General features: G+C 43.1%; 1 protein-coding gene across 1 annotated transcript in view; it reads right to left on the bottom strand.

Moving 5' to 3' along the window:
- The window catches only part of LOC124805536 (lutropin-choriogonadotropic hormone receptor-like), a 650,587-nt gene that overhangs the window by 189,952 nt on the left and 446,786 nt on the right, over positions 1–13,849 (bottom strand). Inside the window, exons 6-7 of the mRNA XM_047266105.1 lie at positions 8,304–8,375; positions 7,159–7,227 (exon numbers count right to left, since the gene is read on the bottom strand). Of these exons, the coding sequence (XP_047122061.1) occupies positions 7,159–7,227; positions 8,304–8,375 (141 nt within the window). The remainder of the gene's footprint in view (positions 1–7,158; positions 7,228–8,303; positions 8,376–13,849) is intronic.

The following is a 13,849-nucleotide window of genomic DNA, read 5'->3' as shown; positions in this document are numbered from 1 at the left end:
TATTAAAATAGATAACTGGGGTATGATGACGGGGCAAGTTGTTGAAGTCTTCATGTTGCTCCACTTGCATTCTGCTGCTTTATTTTGGTGATTATATGCATTTCTGATTTGTGGTGAGTAATTTTCTGAGCTTTATGGGCAACAAACTGTGCAGCAATTGTTTTTAAGAGGTCTTGACAAGAAAAAATTTTGTAGCTCTGGGCTCTGAGTTATTTTATTAATTTATGCCACATCACAGTGAGATCGAAGCTCCTTTGAATGCCCGATTCACAGCGTGGCCCTTGAAACTATCCTTCTCAGATAGGGACGAATCGTTGGGTTTTAATGGAATATCCATCCGATCACCACGTAATAGCCCGGAATTTTTATTAATTATGACATTTCAGGCGTTGAAAGTATACACTCTACAGTTACCCTCAATGTGTGTGACAGAGCTAGGAGTGGACGACAGTGTATGGCGAAAAAGTTCAAGGCCATTCGACGAGACGGCCGCTGTGACCGAGCGGTTCTAGGCGCTTCAGTCCGGAACCACGCTGCTGCTGCGGTCGCAAGTTCGAATCCTGCCTCGGGTATGGATGTGTGTGATGTCGTTAGGTTAGTTACGTTTAAATAGTTCTAAGTCTAGGGCACTGATGACCTTAGATGTTATGTTCCATAGTGCTTCGAGCCATTTGAACCATGCGACCAGTTCAAATGGTTCAAATTGCTCTAAGCACTATGGGACTTAACATCTGAGGTCATCAGTCCCCTAGACTTAGAACTACTCAAACCTAACTAACCTAAGGACATCACACACATCCATGCCCGAGGCAGGAACGAACCTGCGACCGCAGCAGCGCGGTTCCTGACTGAAGCGCCTAGAACCGCTGAGCCACAGCGGCCGGCTACACTGATGAGCCTAACATTATGACCAACAACTAAAACCCTTTTATTTCACTTTCTGGAACGTAGTAAGCGACCCTTCGCGAAAACTCTTTAGTAGCTTCCAAGAGGCGCTCTGCATCGCGGTGTAGCTTGCTGTCCAGGTTTCGAGAGGGTGCGTTTATGGATGAGGTATCGAATATATCGCTTCCCCCTACTTATACCTCCCGAGGATATCACGAATGCAAAATTAGAGAGATTCGAGCGCGCACGGAGGCTTTCCGGCAGTCGTTCTTCCCGCGAACCATGCGCGACTGGAACAGGAAAGGGAGGTAATGACAGTGGCACGTAAAGTGCCCTCCGCCACACACCTTTGGGTGGCTTGCTGAGTATAAATGCAGCAGACGTAGAAGAGGTATGTGACACCAGATATCTACCCACAGGTAACGCAAATCCCCTGAGTTAAGGGCCGAAAATTTTTGTAAAATCAGCTGTACAATCAGATGTATTCCATCGAGTTGAGATCGGAGGAATTTGTGGTCAAGACAGCAACATGAGCTCACTATTACGCTCCTCGAACCAATACTGCACTGTTCTGGACTTGTGGCGTGGACAGTTATTCTGTGGAAAAATCCCACCACTGTTGGTGAAGAAAGCCAGCATATGTGGTACATGTGGATCCGCAACAATGTTCACATAATCCACAGCTGTCATCGTGAATTCGGCTGCTACATGTCTCATAGATGCCTTAGTGAACGTTTATTTATTTAATAGTATGGCTAGGGCACCCCGTCGGGCAGAGCGTTCGCCGGGTGCCGTTCTTTCAATTTGACGCCACTTCGGAGACCTGCAGTCGATGAGTATGATAGGATGATGATGACAGTACAACACCCAGTCTCCGGGCGGAGAAAATTCCCCGACCCAGCCGGGAATAGAACCCGGGGCCAGAGGATTGACAATCCGACACGCTGACCATTCAGCTATCGGGGGCGGAGTTAGTTAACGTTCCCAATAGCATAATACTGCCTCCACTGATCTGCGGCAGTGGCGCGGTGCATACTTCGAGCACCCTTTAGTCTGGATGACAGCGTTTCCAGAGAGGACAATCGACCGATCGACTTGGTGTAACAAGAAACGACGTTCATCCGACCACCCGAAACGTTTCGATTGATCCACGGTCCACTGTCGATGATCTCGTGGCCACTGTAATCCTAACTGGCGATGTCGCTGGGTTGTCATGGGAACACGAACAGCCAACCAGTTTCCCCATTTCTGAGATGCTTGTTACCAAGCTCCGTGCCTTAACAATCTGCCCTTTGCCAAAGATTGTTTTGTATTTCCCCACTTTCCGCAGGGTATTGTCTCTAAAATGAGTTCTGATTCGTCTTCCTTACTGCGTCGCGTGATCACAATGTCACCTGGCATATTCGACTGTTGAAGAACTCCATGTTTAACAACGAGTGCTGAACGAAGAGCTCAGAAACACTTGTACCTTCACCAGCATTGTCGTCAAATGTACCACAGGTCGCCGCCTTTCCACCTTTACAGTACCGTATAGCCTCTGACCACCACGTGGTACGTCGAACACCTTGTTGCCTACTCATGGTTTTACCGTCCAACAACCACTTTTCCATAAATTTTCATGACAGTACCAAGCGAACAAATGGTTCAAATGGCTCTGAGCACTATGGGACTTAACTTCTGAGGTCATCAGTCGCCTAGAACTTAGAACTACTGAAACCTAACTAACCTAAGGACGTCACACACACCTATGCCCGAGGCAGGATTCGAACCTGCCACCGCAGCGGTCGCGCGGTTCCAGACGGTAGCGCCTAGAACCGCTCAGCCACTTGGACCGGCACCAAGCGAACAGCTGGCTAACTTCGCCTTTTATGAGATGCTCGTTCCCAGGAACCGGGCCTTAACAGTGTACTCTTTCTCAAAAAGGGGGTTTGGACTTCCAACATCTGCGGCACGTATTGTGGCCAAAACTAGCCTACATTCGTCTTCCTTACTGCGCCACGTGGTCGCAACGCTACCAGGCACATCAGTCTCGCGGTTGGCAGTAGTCATAATGTTTTGTCTATAAATATTTTTGCAGCTGAGACAGTGTAACATTTGAAGAAGAAATCGCATGCATTCAGTATCATGGAACTGAGTTTAGAGCGCAGTCATGCTTTCAGAGAAAGTTGGGGCTTCAGCCATTCTGGAATACCCCCTTCTATTTAAACAGTTTCTCTTGTCTAGTAAGAAAAACAATGCATTATGGCCAGTATAAGTCCTTCGCACTATCTGTTGTTTGTTGGTCACTCAGTCCATCTTAGAAGCCCGTCAAGAATAGTTTCCATACCAAAAGTATTAAAACGGACAACCTAATATGGAATGATCACCAAACCATTTGATACTTCCTGCCAGATTAAAATGTGTGCCAGACGAAAACTCGAACTGAAGACGTTTGCTTTCCGGGACAAGTACTCTACCAAGCACAACTCGCGACTCGACCCCACAGCTTTGCTTCCACCACTGCCACGTCTTCTACCTTCTAAACTCAACAGAAGCTCTCCTGCAAAACTTGTAAGACTAGCACTCCTAGAAGAAAGGATATTGCGGAGACATGGCTTAGCCACGCCCAGAGGGACATTTCCAGAGTAAAATTTTCACTCTGCAGCGAAGTGTGCGCTGATATGAAACTTCCTGGTAGATTAAAACTGTGTGCCAGACCGAATCGAACTCGGTAGCTTTGCCTATCTGGAGCAAGTGATCTAGCGACTGAGCTACCAAAGAACTGTCCTCACAGTTTTACGCAACAATATCCTTTCTCCACGGGTGCTAGTTCCGCGAGTTTCGCAGGAGAGCTTCTGGAATGTAGGACATGAGGTTAAGAAGAGTTGAATAATTTCCCTTCGCACTAGCTGAGCTACATTTTGTTGGACACAGTCCAGCATGAGGAGGCAGTGACCGATGTCACGAATCTTGCACCATGTCTTCATCATTGTTAACCTGCCAGTTCGGTACGCCAACACGTGGCCGACATCAGCTTGCAGAGACACGTACCAGCATAAGCCCAGCTGACCCTAGATAAGCAAGCTTGTCTGCTAGAGTCAATAAACACAGCCTTATCTCAGGCGGTCCACATACAGATCTGTTTCTACACACAATGCATTGTCAGTCAACCGCACTGAGTACCTGTTGTTTTGTTCCCTTACTCTGAATCATTATGTTGAGCTGTGTGTGATACCGTTACAGTGTGCCATTAGAACATATACGGAAAAGTAATTATCTGTAAGGCAGTCATTTGTTGGAGAACTTAAAAAATCTTTTACATAGGTAAAGTGACACGAGATTTGTTAGTATTTGGTTTCTTAAATGTGTTCCTCGTGTTCCTTTGAAAGCGGCATCGAAAGAAGGGACAATTTTGTCCCTCGTGACATCCGTCTCGACACAACAAAGCAGTGGTGTAAATTCTTCCTGATAATTTCCATAATGACGCTCCTTCTAAAACATGACCCCCATTAAAATCACTAGGTACATCACAATTACCTCACTCTTATGTCTTTATCCACCTCTCCTTCCGTCTACTCATTAACATTTTTCTGACCACACATCGCCTCCTACGATTTGTCTACGTTTGCCACTGACCGCATGTGTCAAATAGCGTATAGTTGTTTGGGATTACGAAATTGGCCAAAAGTTACAGTAACGTTCATCACTGGAATTTTAATGTTTTCATGCAATCATAACGTATACAATGGGCATCTATGTGACTACATTTGTGGAATACATTTGTGTCCATTACCTCACTGTGAGGCATCTAGCTTCGAAGGTCATTCAGTAATTGAACAACACATTCAACAAACTTGGGGGCTAATGCAGGGAACTGAAACTTCTGTGTTAGTTGGCAACCTTTCGAGGAGTCTTACTCATTTTTTCAATAACATTTACGTAAACATAACGTGTTAGGTATTAGTAACGGTGGTGTATCCGCTCTAAGAAAATACCTTTCCGGGGCAGCGTCCTGTGATCTGATTTCGTTTTCGAAAAGCGTATAGCCGTCAGAAGTATCCTTTCGGATGAAAAATCTTAGAAGTGGCATAAAATGTCGAACCGACGAGCAATGTTTCAGGCGTCCGGTGATAGTAATGACTTGGGCGTATCAAGTTCGTATTGATTCATTTACCCGAGAAGACCGATGATTTACAGTTGAACAAATCTCGAGTAAGTGAAAGCACAACTCATTCCATCGTTCAAAACAACTTGACTTAACATGAACCTTATGCAAGGTGGTTTCCAGAGAGCTTACTGTTCATAACAAAGGAAGGATATACTGCATTTGCGTCGAAATCAAAAATCGTTGCGGCATCGATGGTCATACGTTTTTGGACAGGTTTTCAGCCTGGATACAGCTCTTTGAGGCGGAGTCCAAGCATCAAAGCATGCAATGGAATCACCCTCACTCAACTGTCCGTAAGAAATTTAAAACGCAACCATCGGATAGAAAGGTCACAATTACCTTCTTTTGGAATGATCGTGGAGATTTTTCTAGAGAACCATTGCTCAGTCAAAAGCTTACTCAGGCATTATTGAGGACTAAGTCTACGAGTTGCTGAATAGGAAATGTCATGGACGGCAGAGACAGCGCTCGGTCTCATATGGGATGACTGACAGGGAAAACTATTGGCAGAGTGAGAGGAGAGGTCTCTTACAACCCTGACTCCTGCAGAGTGTTATCTATTTTATATTAGAACAAATAAGCCCTCGGTCACAAATATTAAGTCAAAATTGACCAGGTTTCGAAGCTACTATGAGCGTCGTCTTCAGAATTAGACTAACTGTTCTAAAACAAATGGCTCTGAGCACTATGGGACTCAACTGCTGAGGTCATTAGTCCCCTAGAACTTAGAACTAGTTAAACCTTACTAACCTAAGGACATCACAAACATCCATGCCCGAGGCAGGATTCGAACCTGCGACCGTAGCGGTCTTGCGGTTCCAGACTGCAGCGCCTTTAACCGCACGGCCACTTCGGCCGGCCGTTCTAAAACATATGAAGTATATAATACATTAATAAAATTAAAGTTCGTACTGACTGGAAAAAGATGCAGTACTTACAAGTCGCATATTAAAAAAGATCTAAGCCGGAAAGGCGACGTCATGAACAGTTGTAAGTAAGATGGCGAGCCGCTAACAACAAGGGTTGCAACAAGACTTTTTTTGGTTATCTATTTAGTTCGATGCAAGAAGCTTTGCGTGGCATCAAGTGCAGTAGAAACTAGTTTCAAGATCAAGGCAAAGAATAATTCGCCAAGATGATAAAAAGATTGGTAAGAAAGTGCAGAAGTGCGCACAGGTTTTTGAGAATCACGTAGAAAAACTGACCACAAATTTTATTGAGTTAATAAACTATTTTTGCGCTACAGCTATTTGTTTTATTACTGAATGCCCCTCGTATATTAGCCAACCAAAATGGGCTCGACTATTAACGTTTCGCTGTCTTTTCCAGATGTGTTGAAGGTTCACGGTTTCGTCGTAATGAAACCAAATTCAACGATAATATTAAAAATAATGTTCCCGGTGAAGAGAGAATATACAAATCGATTGACACTATGATAGACATTGAAGTTAGTGTGATCTTCCCCACAGAATTTCTAAACTCTTTGTAAGTACCAGGAATGCCGTTACACTGCCTTCGACTTAAAATGGGACTTCCAATAATACTACTCAGAAATCTCAATTCACCAAAACTATGTAATGGAACAAGGATTATGGAAGCTGAACTTATGGCTGGAAAATAGAAAGGACACACCATTTATCCCCAGAATACTGCTGATCTGTACTGAACTGCCATTCCAATTTAAAAGACTGCTATTTCCAATCAAATTAGCCAACAGTTTTATAATTAACAAAGCGCAAGGACAAACTTTAAAATATTTCGCGCATCAACCTCGAAGACTCCTGCTTCTCTCACAGTCAACTATGCACAGTTTGCTCTCAAATAGCAAATTCCAAAAATTTGTACATATATATACCCACGATAAGAAAATGAAAAATGTTGTTTGTAAACAAATACTGTAAATAGTTGCAATACGTTTTCAATAAAAAAATTTCACCTCTTATACCTTAACAAATATTTTAAATAATTGTAACATGTTTTAATAATTTTTTTACCTCTTATACTTTACAGTTTATCTTTTTATTCCAGCTACCACACAATACCATATCAACTCTCTGAGTGAAGACGGTTACCCCAGGTACACTAGTAAAACAAGAAAAGATAAAAAGTGTGCATATGCTACTCACAGTTCCTGCAGAGAAGTCAGCCTTGTGAGTGCAGAGGGTATCTTGTGCAGAAAATTGTCATCCAGATGCCTGCGAACAGGAGAACTGCTTAATACTGCTTGACAACCATATCAAAAATGTGTAAGTGATTTAAAATATGATGAACTCCATCACTGATGTCTCACAATTTACAGTTAATAAAGCTAACTTCACTGAACTATTGTAAACTGGATATGTGCCTAGTCGTTTACTGAAACCAAAATATGTCATTATATTTCAAAAAGATGCAATCAATTTCGGCAGGCTATATTTTCTACATGAATGTAGATGGAAACAGAGGACAAATTCAACTTATGGCAAGGACTATAAATTTTTATTTTCAAAAGAATCATTCGCTTCTATAGAGATATATGCATGTATGCCTACACAAGAAATATTTTTTAATACATTTTTCTTATTAGAGTGCATCCTTATTTGTTTCTTTAGCACAAATTTTTCAACAGATTTCAAAGTTAACTTCCCCCAGAGTGAGAGACACGAAATTTTAAAGATAGGTCAGAAGTGGATGATAACACAATGTTAACTCGCCTTGTTATCCGCCTGTTCAGTATGGTTGAGGGTGGGGTGAAAAAGATGGCACTGCCTGACATCTCAGCTGCCTTGCAGAACCAGCATGTTTTGAGGGTAGTATCAGAATGTGTTTCAGGAGGTAAGTGATTGGAGGGGCATAGCTGAGCAGAAAGAGAGGGGGAGGGGGGTAAGAGGAGGAGATGTGTGTGGTATATGTGACATACGCATACATGGATGAAGCCATGGCGAAAAGTTAGTGTACTTATGCGTATAGCGTCTCCACAATCCCACCAGCAGCCATGAACTGGCATCTTACAGCTGGTGCCAACAACCACATACTTTCCAAGCTGAAGTTAAAATCTCCATCAGGTATATATCTTCATTCATGTAGAAAATACATTCTTTCAGAAACTATTTGAAACTGTAATAATATTGCTCATTCTAATTATGAATAATAATTTTTGCTTTTAAGATATTTCTCATCTGAATAAGTCTTACTGACTTCACGAAATAAAGTTCATTCGCTTAGAATTTAAGCCAATCTGACAATAGCGTTCTTCGCTCTCTGAACCGTAATAAATAGTTTAGAAACTTACAGAGATCTCAGAGAAGTGACATTCTGGAAGGCGTCGTCATCGATAGTTGTGATCTGGTTCCTCTTCATGACTCTGCAAGAACAGAAATGTTTTATGAAATGCCATTAGCAGCGAACGCTGATACTCTTTGTATTCGGTCTCTGGGTAGGAGTTACAGTTATCTCTTTTTGCATGAATTTTTCCTCTGGGATCATTTCAAGTAGCAAATAACACTGATTTTCCGCCTCAGCCACTCTTGATGTAGGTTCATAGAGCGCCTCAAAGTCAATCCTGTCTGTGTCTTTAATTCTGTTTACACCTGGAGATGCGTTTGCGGCACACAAGCGACATGTTTTTGCAGGCATTGTTGGGACAAGAATGTGGCCTACGTACATGAAAAAATATACAGAAAATTTTCAGTTTCGTAACTACAGTTACTGTTTCGTCACTAGTCCTAAACAATACAAAACCACCAAGTCTCACTGCAGTCTATCAAAAACACGTCACATGTTTCGGATATAAAGGCAATTAAAGATTTAAACAAACCAAATTCACCTGATGACAGCGTGAACATTGTAATACATACTAAATTTGAATAAAAAGTGAGCATAATATGAAATCGGTATTATTACCTGACATTCTAAACAGCAGTCCACTATAAAAGAAGTACATAGTTTACATACTTATATGCAGTAAAATGAAAAGTTTGGAACAAAGACCCAACAGCGTTTCTCCATTATTACAAGTAGAATGTCACCAATTTCTGTGAGAGCGCTATTCAGATAATATGAACCCTTAGATACGTCCACATCAATATGCATATCTGTCAGTAAAAGAAAGAGAAAAATGCTTCTCTGGCAAAAGTGTCAGATATTAAAAGTAAACAGATTTTTAGTATTAATTCTGTCTGTTACTGTCTACGACTCCAGCAAGAAGTATTGCCGAGACATTTAACTTTTAATGTTGTAACTTTCTGCCACAGCATCTACAAAGTTTTTTTCTCATTTCTTTTTTTTCATATCGGAGGAAGATGGCGAGCTGCAGGAGAGCTAACCCTTTCCGGCCAGTAGTAAAGTCGATACTGTGGTGGTACAATTTATTTCAGAGAATTTGCGTGATTATTTAATTTCGATGAGTTTTGTTGTTGATGGATGAGAGGCTGAGGGATCGCATATAAAGACTTCATACATAGTATTATATACACAATACTTTTCCCCTCGCTTCATTTGCGAGTGGAACAGAAAGACGAATAATTAGTGGCACAAGATATCTTCGGCCATGCAATGTATGGTGACTTGCCGAGTTTTTGTATCTAGACGTAGATGTATATATCCAGTTTAACCCAGCCGTCCTAGTCCTTCACCCCAACAGAACCGACACAAATGCTTCAGTAGTCCCTTTTTCCGCAACCAATCACACAGTACGAGTTAACTACGTAGAAATATGTTTCGCAAGTATTGATATTTTACAGTGTCTGCTCCATATGTCAATGAAAATTGTTCACACTGGTGCTGCCATGAATTATTTACCGTGACCAGAAAATCGTCTGATCTGAGTTGTAGGAGAATACATTGCTTCAGTGTATTAAAGTGTAGACAAAACATGCATAACAATTTCTACGCCTTTTTGTAATCAACCTCTGAGAAAATAAGAAGAAATAGAAGATTTACACACCGTACGATAACCACCAAAACAGTTGCAGTTGTTCTTCAAATCAAACTCCGTGTACATTTATATTCTTATGAAATTCGTTATCAATAATCCATCAGAGTCTGAGAATGACGTCAATAATCACAACTGCAATATTAGAAGAAAAAAGTCAGTCCAGCTTTGGCGCAGAAAGGGGTGATATGTGCAACTGTAAAACCCTCCGATCTACCCATGGAAACAAAATGTCTGACAGTAGTAGAAGTGTTTACAAATGTACGCTACTGGGCATTAAAATTGCTACACCACAAAGAAATGCAGATGATAAACGGGTATTCATTCGACAAATATACTATACTATCACTGACATGTGATTACATTTTCACGCAGTTTGTATGCATAGATCTTGAGAAATCAGTACCCAGAACAACCACCTCTGGCGGTAATAACGGCCTTGATACGCCTGGGCATTGAGTCAAACAGAGCTTAGATGTCGTATACAGGTACAGCTGCCCATGCAGCTTCAACACGATATCACAGTTCATCAAGAGTAGTGACTGGCGTATTGTGACGAGCCAGTTGCTCGGCCACCCTTGACCAGACGTTTTCAATTGGTGAGAGATCTGGAGAATGTGCTGGCCAGGGCAGCAGTCGAACATTTTCTATACCGTATCCAGAAAGGCCCGTACACTACCTGCAACATGCGGTCATGCATTATCGTGCTGAAAAGTAGGGTTTCTTATGGATCGAATGAAGGGTAGACCCACGGGTCGTAACACATCTGAAATGTAACGTCCACTGTTCAGAGTGCCGTCAATGCGAACAAGATATGACCGAGACGTGTAACCAATGGCACCCCATACCATCCCGCCGGGTGATACGTAAGTAAGGCCTTGACGAATACACGCTTCCAATGTGCGTTCACCGCGATGTCACCAAACATGGATGCGACCATCATGATGGTGTAAACGGAACCTGGATTCTTCCGAAATAATTACATTTTGCCATTCGTGCACCCAGGTTCGTCGTTGAGTAAACCATCGCAGGCGCTCCTGTCTGTGATGCAGCGTCAAGGGTAACCGCAGCCATGGTCGCCGGGCTGATAGTCCATGCTGTTGCAATCGTCGTCGAACTGTTCGTGCAGGTGGTTGTTGTATTGTTAACGCCCCCATCTGCTGACTCAGGTATCGGGCTGTGACTGCACGATCCGTTACAGCCATGCAGATAAGATGCCTGTCATCTCGACTGCTAGTGATACGATGCCGTTGGGATCCAGCACGGCGTTCCGTATTACCCTCCTGAACCCACCGATTCCATATTCTGCTAACAGTCATTGGATCTCGACCAACGCGAGCAGCAGTGTCGAGATACGATAAACCGCAATTGCGATAGGCTACAATCCGACCTTTATCAAAGTCGGAAACCTGATGTTAGGCATTTCTCCTCCTTAACGAGGCATCACAACAACGTTTCACCAGGCAACGCCGGTCAACTGCTGTTTGTGTATGAGAAATCGGTTGGAAACTTTCCTCATGTCAGCACTTTGTAGGTGTTGCCACCGGCGCCGGCCTTGTGTGAATGCTCTGAAAAGCTAATCATTTGCTTATCACAGCATCTTCTTCCTGTCAGCTAAATTTCGCGTCTGTAGCACGTCATCTTCGTGGTGTAGCAATTTTAATGGCCAGTAGTGTAAGTTAAAGATGTTTCTCTTCAACAACTTCTTCTATACCATGGAGAAATTCTTTAGTAGGGATACTTAGCAATTTTTTAAGGAAAAAGGAACTGTAAATGGTCTTCATGTAGCTATGTAAATAAAATTCGTTTTTCATTTCTTGTTTTTGTATATAAGTATTCAATGGATTGTTCAGTTGGCATGTCCCACACGGACAGGAGGCGTCATGAGAGAAGCAATGACATCTTCTAGCGTGAGGATAGCCTTATGGAATTAATGCTGCAACGGCGTTATGGCGTTTGTAGCAGCACAAAGGTGTTGAATATGTTTCCATCTATAGGTGTTGAATATGTTTCCATCTACAGCTACAAGTAGTTAACAGTCCGCAGCTCGTGGTCTTGCGGTAGCGTTCTCGCTTCCAGCGCAAGGGGTCCCGGGTTCGATTCCCGGCGGGGTCAGGGATTTTCTCCGCCTCGAGATGACTGGGTGCTGTGTGTCTTTCATCATCATTGACTCGCAAGTCGCCGAAGTGGCGTCAGCTAAAAAGGACTTGCAATACGGCGGCCGAACAACCCTACATGGGGTCTCCCGGCCAACAATCCCTTAAGATCATTTCAGTAATTAACTAGTACTCAACTACACTTTCTTTTCATCAGTCTTCTGACTTGTTTGATCATCTCAAACAGCACTTGCACTCCAACATCCGCAGTTATTTCTTATTTATATTCCAACCTCTGTCGTCCCCTGTACAATTCACACTCCACATTTCCCTCATGTGTCACGGATGTTCTTACCGTATATATTAACATTAGTGCTATCAATCTGTCTCTTTTTCTTGTCTATGTTTTACATGTTTTATCTCCTCGTCGATTCTGTGGAGGACCTCCTCATTTCTTACGTTATCAGTCCACTTTTTTTTCCAAAACATTGCACTCTTTATGTCGACGCCCTTGTTTCACCGAAGGTTGTTTTGAGTTTTCTATATTCTGAATTAGATCTCCCGACGACCACTTCTTTTTCGATTTCTTCACATTTTTTGGAGCCATTTCGCCTCTGTTTCTCTCCGCTTCCTATTCATTTAATTACTAAGTGACTTATACTGTTGTATTACAATCATCCCCTGAATGTTTTTGTACCTCCCTCTTTTGTCTGTCAACTGAAGCACTTCATCTGTTACTTAGCTGTTACCTTCTTTGCACTTACCCTATGTGATCAAAAGTGTCTGAACATCACCAAAAACATCCGTTATTCATATTAGGTGCATTGTGCTGCCACCTACTGCCAGGTACTCCATACCAGCGATCTCAGTAGTCATTAGATATCGCGAGAGAGCAGAATGGGGCGCTCCGGGGAACTCACGGACTTTGAACGTGCTCAGGTGGTTGGGTGTCACTTGTGTCATACGTCTGTAAGCGAGATTTCCACACTCCTAAACATCCATCATTCCACTGTTTCCGATCTGATAGTGAAGTGGAAACGTGAAGGGACACATACAGCACAAAAGCGTACAGGCCGACCTCGTCTGTTGACTAAAAGAGACCGCCGACAGTTGAAGACGGTCGTCATGTGTAATAGGCAGACATCTATCCAAACCATCACACAGGAATTCCAGACTGCATCAGGATCCACTGCAAGTTCTATGCCAGTTAGGCGGGAGGTGCGAAAACTTGGATTTAATGGTCGAGCGGCTGCTCATAAGCCACACATCACGCCGGTAAATGCCAAACGAGGCCTCGCTTGGTGTAAGGAGCTTAAACACTGCACAAATCACGGTACACAATGTGGCGATCCGATGGCAGGGTGTGGGTACGGCGAATTCCATGTGAACATCTGCCAGCGTGCGTAGTGCCAACAGTAAAATTTGAAGGTGGTGGTGTTATGGTGTGGTCGCGTTTCCCATGAAGGGGGCTTGTACCCCTTGTTGTTTTGCGTGGTACTATCACAGCACAGACCTACATTGATGTTTTAAGCACTTTCTAGTTTCGCACTGTTCAAGAGCCATTCGGAGATGGAGATTGCATCTTTCAACACGATCGAGCACCTGTTCATAATGCACGTCTTTGATGATCTCAGGTGTTAAGTCCTATAGTGCGGAGTGGTTACACAACATTCCTGTAATGGACTGGCCTGTACTGACCTTAATCCTATAGAACACCTTTGGGATGTTTTGGAAAGCCGTCTTCGTGCCAGGCCTCAGCGACCGACATCGACACCTCTCCTCAGTGGAGCACTCCGAGAAGAATGGGCG

The sequence above is a fragment of the Schistocerca piceifrons genome, chromosome 7, assembly GCF_021461385.2.
Source record: "Schistocerca piceifrons isolate TAMUIC-IGC-003096 chromosome 7, iqSchPice1.1, whole genome shotgun sequence".
Lineage (NCBI taxonomy): Eukaryota > Metazoa > Arthropoda > Insecta > Orthoptera > Acrididae > Schistocerca > Schistocerca piceifrons.
Note: the sequence above shows the minus strand (reverse complement) of the source record. Positions and strands in the feature narration are given on the sequence as shown.